Raw genomic sequence first — 16661 nt, 5'->3', positions numbered from 1 at the left:
ACATAGTGTGGGTTCTTTTATTAGCTAACTAGCCTTTAAGCTGATGTTGGTAGTGCAAAGCAGCTAAAGTGAAACAAAACATTGAAGATATAAACTAAAGATGAGGAGGAGGCGATTTTTGTTTTTTGCCGTTTGGAGGTCTGATTGAAATTATTCACATTGAAAATCTATGGTCAGCTTTTTAAATGGGATGTGATTTAATACTAACCGGTATTTACATGAGTCGACGCGCTCAATTAGAATTGTGAGCAGTGCATGAAATGATGAATATGTCCTGCATTCATTTTCTTTAACGGCAAATACTCAGCTTACTTGGACACATGGATGATCAACTTCCTGACTTGAGTCTCGTTTTGTGTTGCTCTTAATTTAAGTGTGTGTGTGTGTGTGTGTGTGTGTGTGTGTGTGTGTGTGTGTTTTATTTAAAAAACTCTGTGTATTATCACCTGAGGGGATGTTTAGTCGTCATGCAAGAATCAGGGACAGGATAGAAATACCACAAACCCATTTATAGGGCTTATGATTTTATTTTTTGTGCCCTCAATGGGTTATATACTTTACCTCAGGTGCTGGTAGATTACGAGCTGTGGGTGGCCATTTACCATTTATCATAGATAGTGTTTCTCAGACCCAGATGAAGACTTGGCAATCACCTCTTGAACTGGCCCAGGGTACAGTTTGCTTAGCTGTGCCCAGGCATCAAATACTGGTCATGGATGAATGAATGGAACTGTGAGTTAAATGCACTTGTGCATGGTATGGACCACCTATTGTGAGTAAACCTTTAGTCGATAACAGTTTAGTCTATTGATACCCAAACTAACTGATGAATAAATGTATGAATAATATGTAAGTCAATTTTACCTGAAGCGAGGATAGGTTTGTTGTGCGTGTGTCACATAAAATGTAACAAAATATCCTTTATGGGTATTCAGGTTAAGTAATCTATGGGTAGAGTCATTCTTCTAGTCTCTTTATAAAATGGTTTCACAGTGTTGTCTGACTGAGGCATTTACTTTTTCTGTGACTGTGATTGATAAAAATGCCAATCATAATATTAGGCTTCATGTAAATGTAGCCAATATGACAATCACCCGCTCACATCAGTGACAGTTTATACTTTGTGAGGGATGTCGAATTCATTTTACATCATGGGCCAAATTGGGCGCAGACCACTGAAACTCACCTTTCTGTCAGTGTAAAAAAGCTACACAGTACAGCTTTACCTACACGATAGAAAATGCTGCTGTAGTAGATAAGAAAAAAATGTTCAACATGACTTTTACACTGTATTAAATGTTTAGAATTATAGAAAAGGTTATGGGAGCTTATTGGCCAGCCTGTTCTGTATTAAGACACCCTTGCTTTCTGTAATTATAGCTGTGAAAGAATTTTCTTATTTCGGTACTCGCATACATAAACATGTGCCATAATCATACAAGTAAAACATACCCAATGAAAAATTGAGTTTTATTCTATAAGCTGCAGAAGGAATTTTTTTTTTTTTTTTTTCTAAACACAAATCCAGATTAATCAGCGTTTTTTCCAGGTCAGCATATCAGCAGTAACTATGAAGTTGAAACACTGGACTAGAACTTAGTTCTTTGAACATTTGTGAAGGAGGCTGAAGCATCGAGCCGTTTAAAATTGGCCCTTCACTTACAGTAAAAGCTTTATTTTGGGTCGACCGAGGATATGCTATTCATTTACTGTGATATCCTGGGGGTCCACTCACACCCACCCACACACGCTACAATATAAAGCACCCTGAGGTAATTAAAGACCCTGGAATAACACAGGGAAAACCCCTTTGAGCAAGCACTTTGGCGACAGTGAAAAGGAAAAATTCCCTTTTAACAGGAAGAAACCTTAGGCAGCACCAGGGTCAGGGAGGGGCGGGGCCATCTGGTTGGGGGTGAAAGGAGACAGGACAAAGACACACTGTGGAAGAGAGCCACAGTGGTGAATTCTCCTTCCTTCATTTGGAAAAGCAACAAATTCCTGTTATATATTAAGCTAAATATTATAATCTCTTTACTCTTGGTTTGCAAACTTGAGCTTGAAATAGATTTGAGGAATTAGTCTGGTCATGTATTAGGTGTGATATTGTGCATGACTTTCAACCTTGAACAACATACCATGAATGGACTGCTGTTAAACATAAAAGTTGAAGAGAATAAACATCATCTACAGGTAACGACAGAAAAAGTAGAACAGACATCTTCTGAGTTGACCTTAGCTGTGGTTTAACACATCTGATAGGGGAAAATCAGTTTCTGTTTACCACAGGAACGTGTTTCTTCCCACCGTCCTTCCAGTCCTCGTCTCTCACTGTATCCAGTTCACACATATTCATTCCTTGCTCTCATCTCTTTTACTGTTGTCAGCTTCAATGACCTTTTGTCAAAATAAAGTCCATCAAAGGGAGAAAGAAATGTAGAAGGGATGAGTGGACCAAAGAAAAAGGATGAACATGAGTGAACATGATGTAATCTAATGAAAGTGATACAAAATTTTGAAGAGCAAAGTAGCGGCGACTGGCCTTTAGATCTTCACATGTACATATTCTGAGTTATTTTATGTATTTACTTGCTTTTTTGAGGAGATGACTGTATAGTTGAGGAATATTTTTAGAAATGGTGTCAAAGTGTTTGTCAGTGGCTTTCAAAGCATAAACACTGAAATGTTTTTATATCTGGGAACACCTGGTCAATGTGTCGCCAGATTTGTGAAATGAGGCGTCTTAGTGACACTGACTGACAGTATTCTGACAGCATTATGTCCCAATGTCATTGGCTGCCATTCATTTTAAACTTGACATCTCTTTGTTGATCTTGGTCATTTGTTTGTTTCTGTTGGATTTAAAGGTATTTTAAGAGCTTAAACTGGATACACAAACCACCTCAGTGCTGAAATTCAGTTATCAGTAAACAGTCGCTCCCCAAACTCCCTTCTCCCATTTCCTTACTAAAATCGTCAATTCCCTCTCAGCAATAGTAAATACAAACAAGGCTGTAATGGAAAGTTTGGGATTCTCTCCAAGGTTGTGCTTCTTTTTTCTGTCTCTCACTTCCTTTCACTGAAATGTTGCCCTGTGAGGATCGTGCTCCCCAGTCCCAGGGTCAGTATCATCTATCTAAATTTTTTATTTTCAACACAAATATGTGAGTGCACGTCCTTGAAAAAAGTAGCTTACTCTTGTTTTTACTGTCTTTCAAGGTGTTTTAGAAGCAGCCCAGTTTATGTTTTTGGCTCATAGATGTTTGTTTTTTTTTTTTTTGTCCTCCTTTTTTTCATTTCTTGGTGCAAATGATTTGGTCTCTTTTTCTATCAGCAGTATATTCTAATACGTGTCAGTCTGCTTTGGATTAGATGGGATTAGTACTAACGTCCCCTTTTTTTACAGAACACTATTAAATGGGGTGTGCTGCCAGTGGCTGAAGAGAAGCACCCTTGTTGTCTGTTATGTCTTAAATCGAGGTGCGACTGAAAACTCTGGATTTGATCGTAGCATTTCTATCAGCTTTTTCAGGTTTTCAGATCTTATGCCAACAGACTGCACAGTAATTAATTCTCCACTATATCATGATGCTTCCTAACGTGCAGTGTTGCTCAGACCTTGTCACTACCATCACTGGGCTGTTTCCAAATGCCGGTAGTGGGACTTGCATAATCCTCCCAAAATGCTCACTTCTTTGGTGGATATCCAAAAGGTTACCGTCTGATAATGTGTCTGTAGTGGTTTTGTAGTGCAGGTTTAGTACTGAATGGCATTTATAAAATGGTAAAATACCCTACACAAACACACCTGATGCTGCAATTATTGATTAAATTAGGTTAATCTTTACTGTGATAGTTCATAAACAACATATTCCCACTGAGGCTTTCGTCACTGCTCCTCCTGGCTCCTGGTCCCCCTCTTTTTTTTTTTTTTTTTTTCTGCTTGTTTCCCTCGCTGTTTCTCTCATCATACCATCTGCTTGTGAGACATGTTAATGTATCTGGATGTGAACAATCTGTATATCTTTTAGACCTGAAATTAAAATTAGCCTCCAGTGCTTCCGGAGCATTCCTCCACTCCCAAAGATAAATATACCTCAGTGACCTGTCTTAAATCTTTCCTTTTTCTTTTTTGTTTTTGTCATCTCTGAAGCTGTAGTGCTGCATGGGTTATTGTTCACCTCTAAGCCGGCACATTAACATAACACAGGCATAAGATGAGGATTTGTATCTCACTGACTGGTAAGTGAGACAGCAGGCGTGCTGTTTTTCTTCTGTGTGCCTAATCATTACAAACCAAGCAGTGCAGCAACAGAATGCAACGTGCAATGCTATTTAACTTTTCATTCAGTATTATAATGATAACTTTCAAGAAACGGAATGACACTGTACACAAGAGTAGCAAAAATAAATTTTAAAAAAGTCTAGAGGTGAGTTTTGACAAGTTTCTTGAAGGACTCCAGTGACGGGGCATTGCGAGGGTGGAGGGTGGATGCTGCCACACTGAAGGCCCAAAGGTATTGATGTTGGTGCGAGGTACAGAAAACAGACCCATGGCTGAGGACCGCAGCAGGTCCGAGAGATACTGAGATGCCAGGGCATTGAGGGATTTGTAAGTAAGAAGAATCTTGTGAGTAATGTGTGACTTGACCAGGAGCCAGAGGAGATATTGATATTAAAGTGTTGCACCACAACTCAGACCATCTTCTGAGTTTGTTTCAGTGATTTTAAAATCCAAGTTCACTACTTCTGACAAGTTTATATTGGCTGTGATTTCCTAAAGTCTGCAATAACATGCACATAAATAATCCATAGATGATGCCTCTATTGTTATGGATCTATATTAGCATTTAATGGATCTGACTTTACATTGGGAACGGGCAGAGATCAAGCACTGAATGAATTTGATCAGTCATTAGCACTTGACTCTAGTTTTAAACATATCAGTTGCAAAAAAGTTTGAATGTAAGTCAGTTCAATGCCCAGATCTCAACAGCTGTAGTTCTTGATGTTTACAATGACATATTAGCATTTGTTCACCTATAACTCCACAACATCCCAGTGAGCTCGTTACACAGCTGCTGGACAAATGTGCACTGTGAACAGTAGTAAACTGCAACATTTGTCTGTCTAACTCAGCTATGAAGCCAATGCAGAGTGCCAAACAATTTGTCAAGTAAAATCACCTTTGCAGACATTTGTAATGGAGTGGGCTCAATGGATTCAAGTGTAGTACTGTAACAGTATGCAATAGTGCAAGAAGTCAGTTTGCAATAATATCACTTACTGCTGATCATCGATTATCAAGGTGTGAAGAAATTCAGCAAAGTGGAAGTGCTCTTAAGACTCACACCAGCTCAGTGTAAAGTTATCCATCATTTTCAGTCATGTGACCGACTCACTGCCCTGGCAGGTAAAGCAGTGCTCCACCGTGATCGCAAAGCGTAAACAGTAGATAGCACTGCTTGAGTAAAGTGGGGGGGGGTTCACCTCTTTTGAGCCAAGACTACTTGGATGATCTATCCATGGAGGAAAAACGAATATATGAAGAAAAACTACAAATTTTGGGAACTTTGCTGGGCAGAATATGGATCACCAGCTTTATTTAAATCCCTGGCGATGTCTTTCCCAGAGCTGAAGTTCAGTGACATCTACAGGGATCTTCTAGAGATTTGCTCACTTTACCTGCTGCCAGGATGAAAGTTTTCACAGTATGGACAGCTACATGTTTTTTTTAATCTGGATGGGTAAATAATGCCACTATGTTGGAGGTGAAGAACAAGAAATTGTTCATTGGTAAAGTAAAGCTGGTCAATTTTAGTTTTGTTGACTTGGACATTTACAGTGTCATAACAGTAAAGCTGACAGATTATCATTCCTACAGTTTAATGAGCTGCCGCTGACAGCCAGGGTCACTGTGGAGAAGCAGTGATTGGCGTGATTTGACCTCTAAGGCTCTAGGCTCTTCTAGCAGCTGTAAATAAAATGCTGATTAGGGCATCCGATAGGACAGCAACTATCAGGCATGTTGGTTAAGTTAAACTTGAAGACGTTCAAAGGATGGCCGCAGAGCAAAGGACCGGAGTACTGTTTATGTCTGCCAGGTGGGCGTGTCCCAGTAACTTTGACGTCACCTGAAAACTCTGGCTAGAGCGGGGTCGTTAACGGACAGTGTTGTGCTGACTGGACAACCTAACTCCAAACCTCCTCTAGCATTAACAACAGCAGAAGCATTGTGTGTTGGGAGCTTTGTGTCAGGGCTTTTCATAGCTGGACAGTTCCTGTAGGTGTAATGTGTAGAATATCCAGTGCACAGCGACCGTAACAAATGGTAAAACTGAAAAACCTAAACAACGAGCTGCAAGATGTTAAAACGTTTTGTATAACACAAAGGATTGTCACCACAGGTTATCCCTTTCATAACAAATAAAAGTGCATTGGGATCCAAGAAGTCCTGCTAAGGTAGATGAAAGCTGGTTTTTATAATGGACACTTTAACTGACTGCTGAGATTATTAGGTATGTAGGTAAGTCCTGTAGTAATTACTCATACAAGCACTACCAAAAAAAACAGATATAAATTCACTCCTGATATAAAAAGCATTCAGCCCAGTTTGTATGTAGTTGTTGAGTAAAATATCATTTTTATAGTGTTTTCTTTTATTAAGTATTTTCATGTTAAAATGGAATGATACCTGATTTAACCTGAATTAGGTTCTCCAATAAATGATGTTTTCTGTGTGTATATAGTGTATATTCACTATTTTTGTAGGGGACTTTCATTTCGACTTGGATGTTGATGCAGTTAAGCTCTGTCATGATAAAATATGACGACCCACAGGGATCTAAATGAAATGTTCTCTTCCAAAATGAAATGTCCAACGTTTGAAAAATGAGTCACCTGTGCTAACAAAGTGATTGATGGGAGAAAATTATAACAAATTACATCTTTTTGTGAGGGATCACAGCAAGCAGGGAAGTCAACTTCTTCCTCAAAAATCAGAGGAGAACACTTTTAATTTCAGAGAGAGTGATAAAATTCAAGCTTGCAGATGCCATATGAGGGCTAAATATATGCTGACTGTTCAGAGGATGTGATTGATAGGGACTGAGTGTGAGCATGGACCTCATGCCGACTTTGATCCCATTTGCTGTCAACTGAGTAGGAGGGATCAGCGTCATCTCGCCATCCTCGGTGGTGAATGTGCAGCATGTGGCAGGATCCACACACTACTCGCCTGCTGCTCTCGCTGTGTGTTAGTAAAGCATTTCACATTTTGGTTTTGGCTAATTTCAGTTTTATAACCTCTTCAATTGTCTTACAAAACTGTGGCGCAAATTCTCCCAAAGTGCTTCCTGAGTAATCATCTGAAGTGCTCTCATCAACCACACACACAGCTGCTGTCCTCCGTCTCGCACTCCTCGAGTTTTGTGTTTTCTTACTCTCACTTTGTCTCTTTAATGCTGCCCCCTTCCATTCAATTCCCCCTTTTTAATAATGTATGAAGAGAAAATGCAAGCAGACCAAGAGGCATCATTTTTCAAGTGCAGTTCACTGTGTTCTGAAAAAATAAAGTGAAGTATGAATGTGTAAGTGTACCGAGTGTCTTGATTTATATTTGAATATAATCTATTTTAGTAAAGAAATCATGAAAGTGTATTATAGGGCCACGCAGCAAGAAATGGGGAGGATGAAAAATCAGTTTTTTTGCCTCTTCTCTTTTTCTCTTGATGTGCAGCTTCTTTCTCCTAATTTCTGGTTACTCTTTCTTTAAAAAAAAATCAATTTGTCTTCTCTTCATCCACCCACTGCAGTAACTGTCTTCCTCTTTCTCTCTTCCTCCAGGTCCGCCTTCTGTACTGCTCCCTGGAAGAGGCAGAGCTCATTTTCCGGGCAGCTTGGGCAGCGGGTCAGGCCGGGCCCAGCCATATGTGGTTTGCTGTGGGACCAGCCCTATCCGGGTTGGGTCTGGAGGGCTTCCAAAGGCTTTGTTTGCTATCCGGCCGCAGGGATGGAGGGATGAGCCACGCAGGTACGAGCCTGGGGTTTCATATATCAGGGGTTCACAGGCTATGGGGGCTTCAGACAGGGCTTCTGTGGGTTCAGTGAATCTGTGGATGAGGGTAAATGTGTTGCATTTGACTCTTAAACATTCTCATCTGTGTCTGGCTCTGTAACACTAAAACTCACAGCATACTTGCTGAAAGACAAGTCTCTATGTGAATCAGTGACATACCCTTAAACAGGCCTCATCATTAATTCATGAAGTTCAAATCCGAGCCATTTTTAATTACTACTGGTGATCCCCTGAGCCCCTCCTGTTTGTTGTCCATCTGCTATTGGCCGTGTCATCCATGAATCTGATATCGTTTGCACTGCTATGTCGATGACACACAGCTCTACCTGTCCAATAAACCTACTTCTGCTCTCCGATCCACCTCCCTCTGTTTGCCTCCATCCTAGTTTTCCAGGAACTTTTATAAACCACAGTTCTCTTCATTGACACCAAATCCCCCTTGCCAAGACTAAACCCTTGGCTGTTTCTCAGTTTTTTTTCTCACATCAGGTACCAGTACTACCTTTCTCATTCACGCATCAGTCATTGATCGTAAGTCTCGTCTCTTTGGTCTTCCCGTCAAGTCCATCCCTAAATTTCAACTGGTCCAGAACTCTGCCAGTTGCATCAACATCATTCGGATGTCATTTATGTCTATCATTCGGCAAATGATAAACATAAATGACATCCGATGAAGTCTATCATTCGGCAGCTTGACTGGCTCCTGGTTGAATATTGTATTGATTTCTGTTTCTCACCTTTAAAGCAATCCACAACATTTCTCTAGAGTATCACTTTGAAGTTCTGCACCTCAACACAGCTGTTTGCACTCTCAGGCCTTCTGGTTCTTCTGTCCATCTCATCATACCATCCTCCCATTTGACTACCATGGGGTCAAAAGATGACAGTAGCTCTGTCCTCTGCCTGTGGAACCCCCTCTTACCAGACATCTGTTACACTGATCCTCTCTACACATTTAAATCCCATCTCAAAATGCACCTCTTAAAACGAGTATAAAGACTCTGATCATTATCCATTTGTCGCACAAATCCTCTGTTCTTTATGATTTTATATTTATATATTTTATAGATGTTTTTTTTTTTTATAAGGTTACCTTGAATTTTTTGAAAGGTGCCTAAAATAAAATATTATAAAGGGGATTTGTTTTTAACTCTGTAATTACAGGTTTGCTATGCATATTTTGGCTTTGATTCATGTAAAACGAGGTCAGAACAGTACAAAATATTAGTGCTTCACATAGTTTGTGTCAACTCATCAACTATTATCTGTGAAGCCTGATTAAAGTCTTCTTTCACCCTCCATGGTGAAAGAAAAATTGATAAGACACTGAAGCCACATAAGAATGTGTCATATTTGTTAACAATGCTACTAGCTCAACCTAGTACCTAATTTGCATACTGAGATTTGATCAGATACTCCACTGAATCAAGGTAATTAGTGTGCCTCTTATTACCAACGCCTCATGATTACATGACATTATGCAGACAACCCTTTTTAGAAACAGAATGAAAGTGAACACCAGATGCAGTGAGATCTGTCATACCCACTACACACCGAACACCAGACATCCACGCACTTTTTTTTGCGGGCTTGATCTGATTGGCCAGTCATTGTCTTTGAAGAAAGGAAAAAGAGAAAGACATCGTATTATGTCTGGAAAGTTAAAGATGGAAAGTAATATGTTAAGGCTTTCACAGAGACCTGAATTTTACCTAACTTCAGTCATAGAGTCATGTTTACTCTTCTGTTTATCTGAAAGACATCTAAATGGTAAAAAAAATACTGAGACTAAAATTGAATTAAATCTGGTTTAAAAGTGAAATTTAATAGATGTTTTAATTTGGTGTGAAATGGTTGTGATAATTTCACACCAAATCAACACTGACTACAGATACACAGATTAATATTAAGCCTCAGTCCAAACCTATTGTCCCTATCCTATTAGGGCTGTCCATTAGTTGATGGACAAGTAATGCTGGTTTACAAGAATGATTATATGAGGAGTGTTGACGAGGATGAGATGTCCTTTCAAACAAATTTTGACTTTCAAAAAATGCCTTTTTTTTCTATACATCTTTTCAATGACCTGAAAAGGCTTTTATTTCAGCTTATGGATATTTACCTGGATCTATGTTTTTATATTTGTAGTAAAACTTTTAAATTTATGGTCTGCTCAGTTTGACGCTCTTTACGTGTTGCAGTGCAACAAGTAAGTGAATATTTAGCTCAGATTTATTATCAGTGCTAACATTATACAATACTAGCTCTGTATAAACTCTTTTCAATACAAACAAACCCAAATGAACAAACTGAATCAAAAAACAAAACAAAACATGATTTTATTGATGTTCAGCTTTTTGTCAATTTACTGTTTTAAAAACATCACTCACTTAAATTCTTTTTTCTCTCTCTTTTTAAGCACGTCCTATTCTAACAGCATTAATGTCTATACTCTGTGAAAAACCTTCATTTTTGGTATCACCAAGCAGCTCATATGTGAAAATCCCCAAAACAGTAAATCCTTGAGTAAAATGACAAAGTTGCTCAAACGTTAAAGCACATCACTTATTTCTGCTACTGTACTGCTGATCCTTGCTAAAAAAATTTATTTTCCTTAATTAGGAATCTGTAGCTAAAGATTTTTACCTCATTTTGTGATTCTATATAAAGTAGATGTTGTGTTTCAGCAGACTGTTTCTAGTGCTGAAACTTCATGCATTATCAATTTTGTAGTTTCTTTTCTCTCTGCTGAATTGAGAATTCATTGAGTTTTGCTGGTCGGGGTCTTGGAGTCTTGGAGATGGAGAAAACCTTACGATTAAAAAATACATGAGAAGATAAATATTCTTCTCTTCATCCCTGAAAAGCACACTTTTGCAGAGGGGTACACAGTTCCATTGTACAACCACCTGCATGTTCATGATGCACTCTCTGTAAGAATGACCTGATCTCTTGACTGGGATCATAAAATTTACATCCAATCTAATCGAAATAAATTGACCGAGTGTATCCAGGTGAAAGATACAATTCTCCATTGATTTTTCTTTATTACCTTTAAACTCATGTCTGCCGCACCTCATAATGTGAAATGTGTGGTGGTTCTAACTCTTTATATAGTTCAATTATGCAAATATAAAATTTAGTTGCAACATAAATCCAAACAAGGTTAAAGAGATTGTGGAAGCAAAACATTTTACACAAAATGACGACACAGCCTTCTATGTGATTCCATATATCACCTGGAAAATGTTCACTTCACTCGCCATCTTTCTACCTTCACTGTCTACCAGTCATCTTGGCTCCTGTGAAATCCAGGATCCCTTTCTAGCCTTTCAGTCAGTTTTTCAATGTATCGTGTCACTGTGCTTGTGAAATGTACGCCCAGACTAGAAGGAAAGCCCAAGTGAGCGGCTCACTTTCACCACTTCCAGTGGCAGACTTCAGACTGAAACAGATGCTGCATCCCAAGAACGAGGCTACATACATTATAAGATGTACACGGACTGGCTATTCTGACTGTCTAAATCCCATTAATCCATCCTCAGATATAAACATTACAATGTAGAACGGATGTATGTAATTTCATTTCAGCTAGTTACCGCACATATTGCACTACAGTTACAACAGAGTCGAAAAGACAAGTGCATTAAATCAAAGTCATTTCTTGCACTTTACTCATATACATATGGCACACTCATACTCATATATATATATATATATACTCTTGTGCATACTATATCTGTATTGTATAAATGGATTTTTAAAATTAAACATTTAAAACAGCCCCATACTAAATGAAGCTCATCTTCCTTGATATCTGGTGTAAGGTTTCTACCTGGATGGAGTGAGCAATCATCATGTTTTCCGCTCAGTGATTAGTGATTGAAGCCTGGAGCTGATTGTTTACACTGTTGCCATGTTGCAATTATTGGATGCAGAGTTGGATGCACGAAATTCTGCAGTTGTATATGGAATGAATCTGAAAAATAACCCCGTCACTACATCGGTGTTTATACGATTGATACTTTTGAGTGTTTTCCACACTTCTGCTGCTGCTTGTGATGGATATTTCGAAGAGCCTTTCTAAACACCAAAAGTATAATTTGATAACTCAGTCAACAATAAAATGTTATCATTGTACAACTCTGCAAATCATTCACCATGTGATTCATGGCCACAAAAAGTGCTGTCACTGTAGCTATGATATGGTTGACATTGCTGCAAAATTTAGAAAATTTAAACCCAAAAAAAGAGATGACAGAAATGCACAAATGGAGGAAGTAAAAATCCTAATGACTGGGATGTGAGCAGAAGACCAACTGCACTGTCATTCTGTATTAGTCACAAAGGAATTTATTATATCAGCACTGACAAACAACTTATGAATATCATAAAAGTACTAAGAGGCTGTGAAGTACAGAGAGAGAGCGGCCACTGGCCCTGTGAAGGGTCCCCTTCAAAGGGTGAGTCACAGAAGGATTTGTGGCTATTGTGCTGATACTGAACTTGTAAATTCTGTGAACTGTCCTTGATAACACATTTCTTCATATTACATTACATTAGCTCATCACAGCAACCTGTTTCACAGAAATCAAGAGCCGGACACTTTAGAGGTCATCCATCCTTCCAATTCAGGGTCGCAGGGAGCTGAAGCCTATCATATAGCAATGGGCAACAGGCAGTGACTAGACAGGTCACCAGTCCATTACAGGGCTAACACCGAGAGACAATCATTCAAGGCCACCAATCACTAGTTAACTTGACATTTTTTGGATTGTGAAAGAAAGCCAGACTACGAGGAGAGAATCCACCCAGTCAGTGGGACAACTCCACCCAGAAAGGCCCCAGCTGCTGTGAGGTGATGGTGTTAACCACTGCAAACTCTGCTGGCCTCAAAGAAGATGTATTGTTTTAAAATACATAAATTAATGTATATTCCACATGTCACAGAGAACTAAATGATTGCAGTGGGCACATGGACAAAAACTGGCCCTGGTTCAAAGCATAAAAATTTTTTAATTCTGAAATATGTATCATACATGAGAAATAGTTTATGGTATTTAACAGACCAGTGGGTGATTATTAAAGCCTACATTCTTTACCCCCATGAGTGTGTTAGCCCTGAAAGGTCTAAAGCCATGACTCTCTGTTAGAGACTCATAAAGCTGGAGACTGTTGAGTAGTCACTCCTCTTATACTTGTTTGAACTGTGCTTGAAATCTTCCTCCTCAGGTGCATGCATAATCAGTTCATTGTGATGTAAAGTCTATGTTGGCAAGTTTCTGTGGTCATATAAAAAATTAGCAGGCCGAGACCCTAAGTCTTAACATCTGATGACAAAACTGGCATCACAGGGTCAAGGGAACGTCAGGATGTGGAAAGTAAAATGAAGACCTGACCTAAAACATCAATAATAACCACATATCAAAAATCTGACCCTGTCTTGAGGAAAAACACGTTTTTAATGCAATTTATTATTTCTATTATTATGCAGTTTTTTTTAAATTGCAATTTTTTAAATTGCATAATAATAGAAAGTTAGAACTTCTTAAACTTCTTAAACATATTTAACTGGTGAACAACTTTGAGGTCTATTGATGTGATGCACTTGGAAGAATTTCTAAAATGAATCTTTTTTTTTTTTTTCCTTTTTTGTTGTATCCAGAGTGTGATTTGAATAAGTCCCATCTCATTGAATACACAGGTCTTGAGTCATATTTCATTTAACAATTTCAAGCTTTAACTTATTCAGCACACAAGAGAAAAGTTAAAATGCATCAGTGTGTCATCATTTTTCCTTCCCTTAAAAAAGTGTGTTAATAACCAGTTGAACAAAACATGCACCAGACAAATTCCTTTCAGTGTAACACACACACACACACACACACACACACACACACACACACACACACACACACACACACACACACACCACACACACACACACACACACACACACACACACACACTTTGCTACCTGTGCTGAAGACAGCAGGAGTGTGAGGAGGGCGATCGTCATGGCAGTTGAAATTAATGCAGAGACTGGATTTGAACTTTTGAACTCTTCAATAGTTCCTTCCTCGATTCATGTCCTGCCTCACCAGCTTTTTTGAAGTGGTAATTTGCAGAATTATGGAAACTCCACTGAAATGCTTTATGAAGTTGGCAGCATTGGCATCTCGTGCTCAACTGGTAGAAGGCCTGGTCATCAAGACTAGAGCAAGATGTACTGTTGGTCTTAAAAGTTTATTTTACATAATATGTTGATGCATGCTCAATCATCCAGGTAAGGAAATCCCAAAAAGTTGATTCTGTTCATTTGGCTGTAACATTTTCAGTAGGAGAAACATTCCATCACTCTTTAAGTGACTTGTTCACTCTGAAGTAGTCTTCATCAACTTTTGGGGATTTTCCATAATAGATAACAGCATTCTGCATGATACAATGTAAGACGTGGCTGTTGGTTTATTTTTTGTTTGTTTGTTAATGCAAGTTACAAATCAGTGTTGACTTTACAGCCACATTAAAAGCTGTGCCTTTTGCTGCAGGGAAGCTTCCAGCTGATCAAAGTCTGATCTATTATTAAATTTTCCTTAGACAAAGAACGAGTCTGCTAATATTTATTTACTCAAACTGAGAATACTTGACACACAAATAAATTTAGAAACTGGATATTCAGTTTTTTTTTTTTATTGAAGTTGTGCTTGGATCGCTTGTTATCAGCTGTTTTATTATGCCTCACTGTCACTGGGACATTCATCAGCTGCTTGGCTACAAACTGACTTACAATGTCCAGAGTGACATCCAAACACATTTATAAGGTAGCCTTTATAACACTACTTACCTCAATAAAGTTATGATCCCTGTGATTCTACTGGAATTCAAGCTATGTAGGAGTAGAAAGATTTCCACTAGATGTAGGTTAGACACTTCAGACACCAAAAACAGAACTGCAGTGCTAAACAAGGGCACTAAAAGGCTACATTCCTTTGCCAAGGATGAAAATTCCCTTCACATCATGAATGAACTCAGTCCTTGGATTCAAAGAAACTCTCGCAAATTAGTCTGTGATAGTTTTCTGAGACCATCAAACAGACTTATATTTTTTTCTATTTCAGTGTATTTAAATAGGAAACAACCAGCACCCCTTGTTTGAACATGTACAAAAGGATTCTAGAAGTTGAAATTTAAATAAAGAGTTCTTTATTAGGTTGGAAGGTATATATTTTCTCATGTCTACCTGATAAATGCGTTATGGAATCCAATGTAATTCAATTAGTCTGCAAAAGACTAAAAAACTAAAACTTTTTTGGCATGAGTAGTATTTGTACCCAATATAGGGTGGAGAAAGTAAATAAGTAAATAAATGATCAAATAAATCTACTCGGTCATATTGGTCCAGTGGGATTACAATGGGTCATCAGGGAGGCTAATCATCTAGAGACAACCTGAACTGAATATTCAACGGTCAAATCAGCAGTCGGGACAGCAAAACTCTGTTTCCCACAATACTGAACAAACTGTACATTAGCTTACCTAATGGAGGAGTCATTTATTTTGTGAATTCACATTCATTATTTCAGGTTTTCATATACATTTAAGTAGTTTTTCAAGCTTAAGTCTCTGTCCTCTCCAGTATCTGTGCATTTCCCGGGACCCCATCAGATAAGAAAAGATCTTTTAAAGAGAATCCAGTCTCTCTGTCTCATGTTGTTCTCTTTCTAATCCTACAGGCGTATTGCCAAAGGTGTTTCTGTCCTCACCCATGGGGCAATGGCTCTGCGGAAGGACCAGGGAGCCACCAGCCGAGCGCAGTACGCTGGCAACTGTCAGAGCGACGGCAACCAGACCCATCGAGTGCCAGACAGAATCAAGTAAGTGACAGGGAGCGGGAGGGACAAAGGGTGACTCTGAAGTTTGCTGTATGTGAGAATCTAATGTGACTGGCATCAGAGTGAACAAGCAAACAGTGCAACGGCATGGAAAGGCAAATAGTTGCCAACAGTTTTAATCAAATGTCCTCATTCAAAGCAAACCCAGAGAGCTGAGTCATTCTGGCCTGAAAACTGCTTTGTTTTTATAGCAACATTTTACAGATGGATAAACTCCACATAGAAAATCCATGTTTTCACTGCTGGTTTCATTCTGCATTTGTTAATGCTAAAGCTTTACAGAGACAATCAACCACAACATTAAAAACACTGACAAGTGAAGTGAATAATATTGATCATGTCATTACAATGCAATATGCTGCTGGGAAATCTTTGGCCCTGGCATTCATACTACTTTGACACATAAGATGCCCAATTGTTTGTTAGAGCTCAAGGACATCCATTCCAAAGACTACTCACTGACACTGGTGCCAGCAGCCTCCCCCAGCAGGACAATGTGCACTGTCACACTACCAGAGCCACTGAGAAATAGCTCAGGGAACACCACGAAGAACCCGAGGCATTTAGCCAACCTCCAAACTCCCAAGAACCTAAACCGATCAGGACCCGCCGAAATAAGACTGATCCACAGAGGCCCCCGGCCTGCAACCCACAGGACCCAAAGGACTTGCTGACACTGTCACAGTGCCAAA

At 39.0% G+C, this 16661-nt stretch overlaps 1 protein-coding gene across 1 annotated transcript in view; it reads left to right on the top strand.

Annotated features, from left to right (window-relative positions):
- Positions 1 to 16661, top strand: part of grin2da (glutamate receptor, ionotropic, N-methyl D-aspartate 2D, a) — a 238477-nt gene that overhangs the window by 113262 nt on the left and 108554 nt on the right. The window contains 3 exon segments of the mRNA XM_025902353.1: positions 7846 to 7969; positions 7972 to 8032; positions 15811 to 15951. Of these exon segments, the coding sequence (XP_025758138.1) occupies positions 7846 to 7969; positions 7972 to 8032; positions 15811 to 15951 (326 nt within the window).

The sequence above is a fragment of the Oreochromis niloticus genome, linkage group LG22 (assembly GCF_001858045.2).
Source record: "Oreochromis niloticus isolate F11D_XX linkage group LG22, O_niloticus_UMD_NMBU, whole genome shotgun sequence".
Classification (NCBI taxonomy): Eukaryota; Metazoa; Chordata; class Actinopteri; order Cichliformes; family Cichlidae; genus Oreochromis; species Oreochromis niloticus.
The sequence above is the reverse complement of the archived record's forward strand: the minus strand, read 5'-3'. Positions and strand labels throughout refer to the sequence as shown.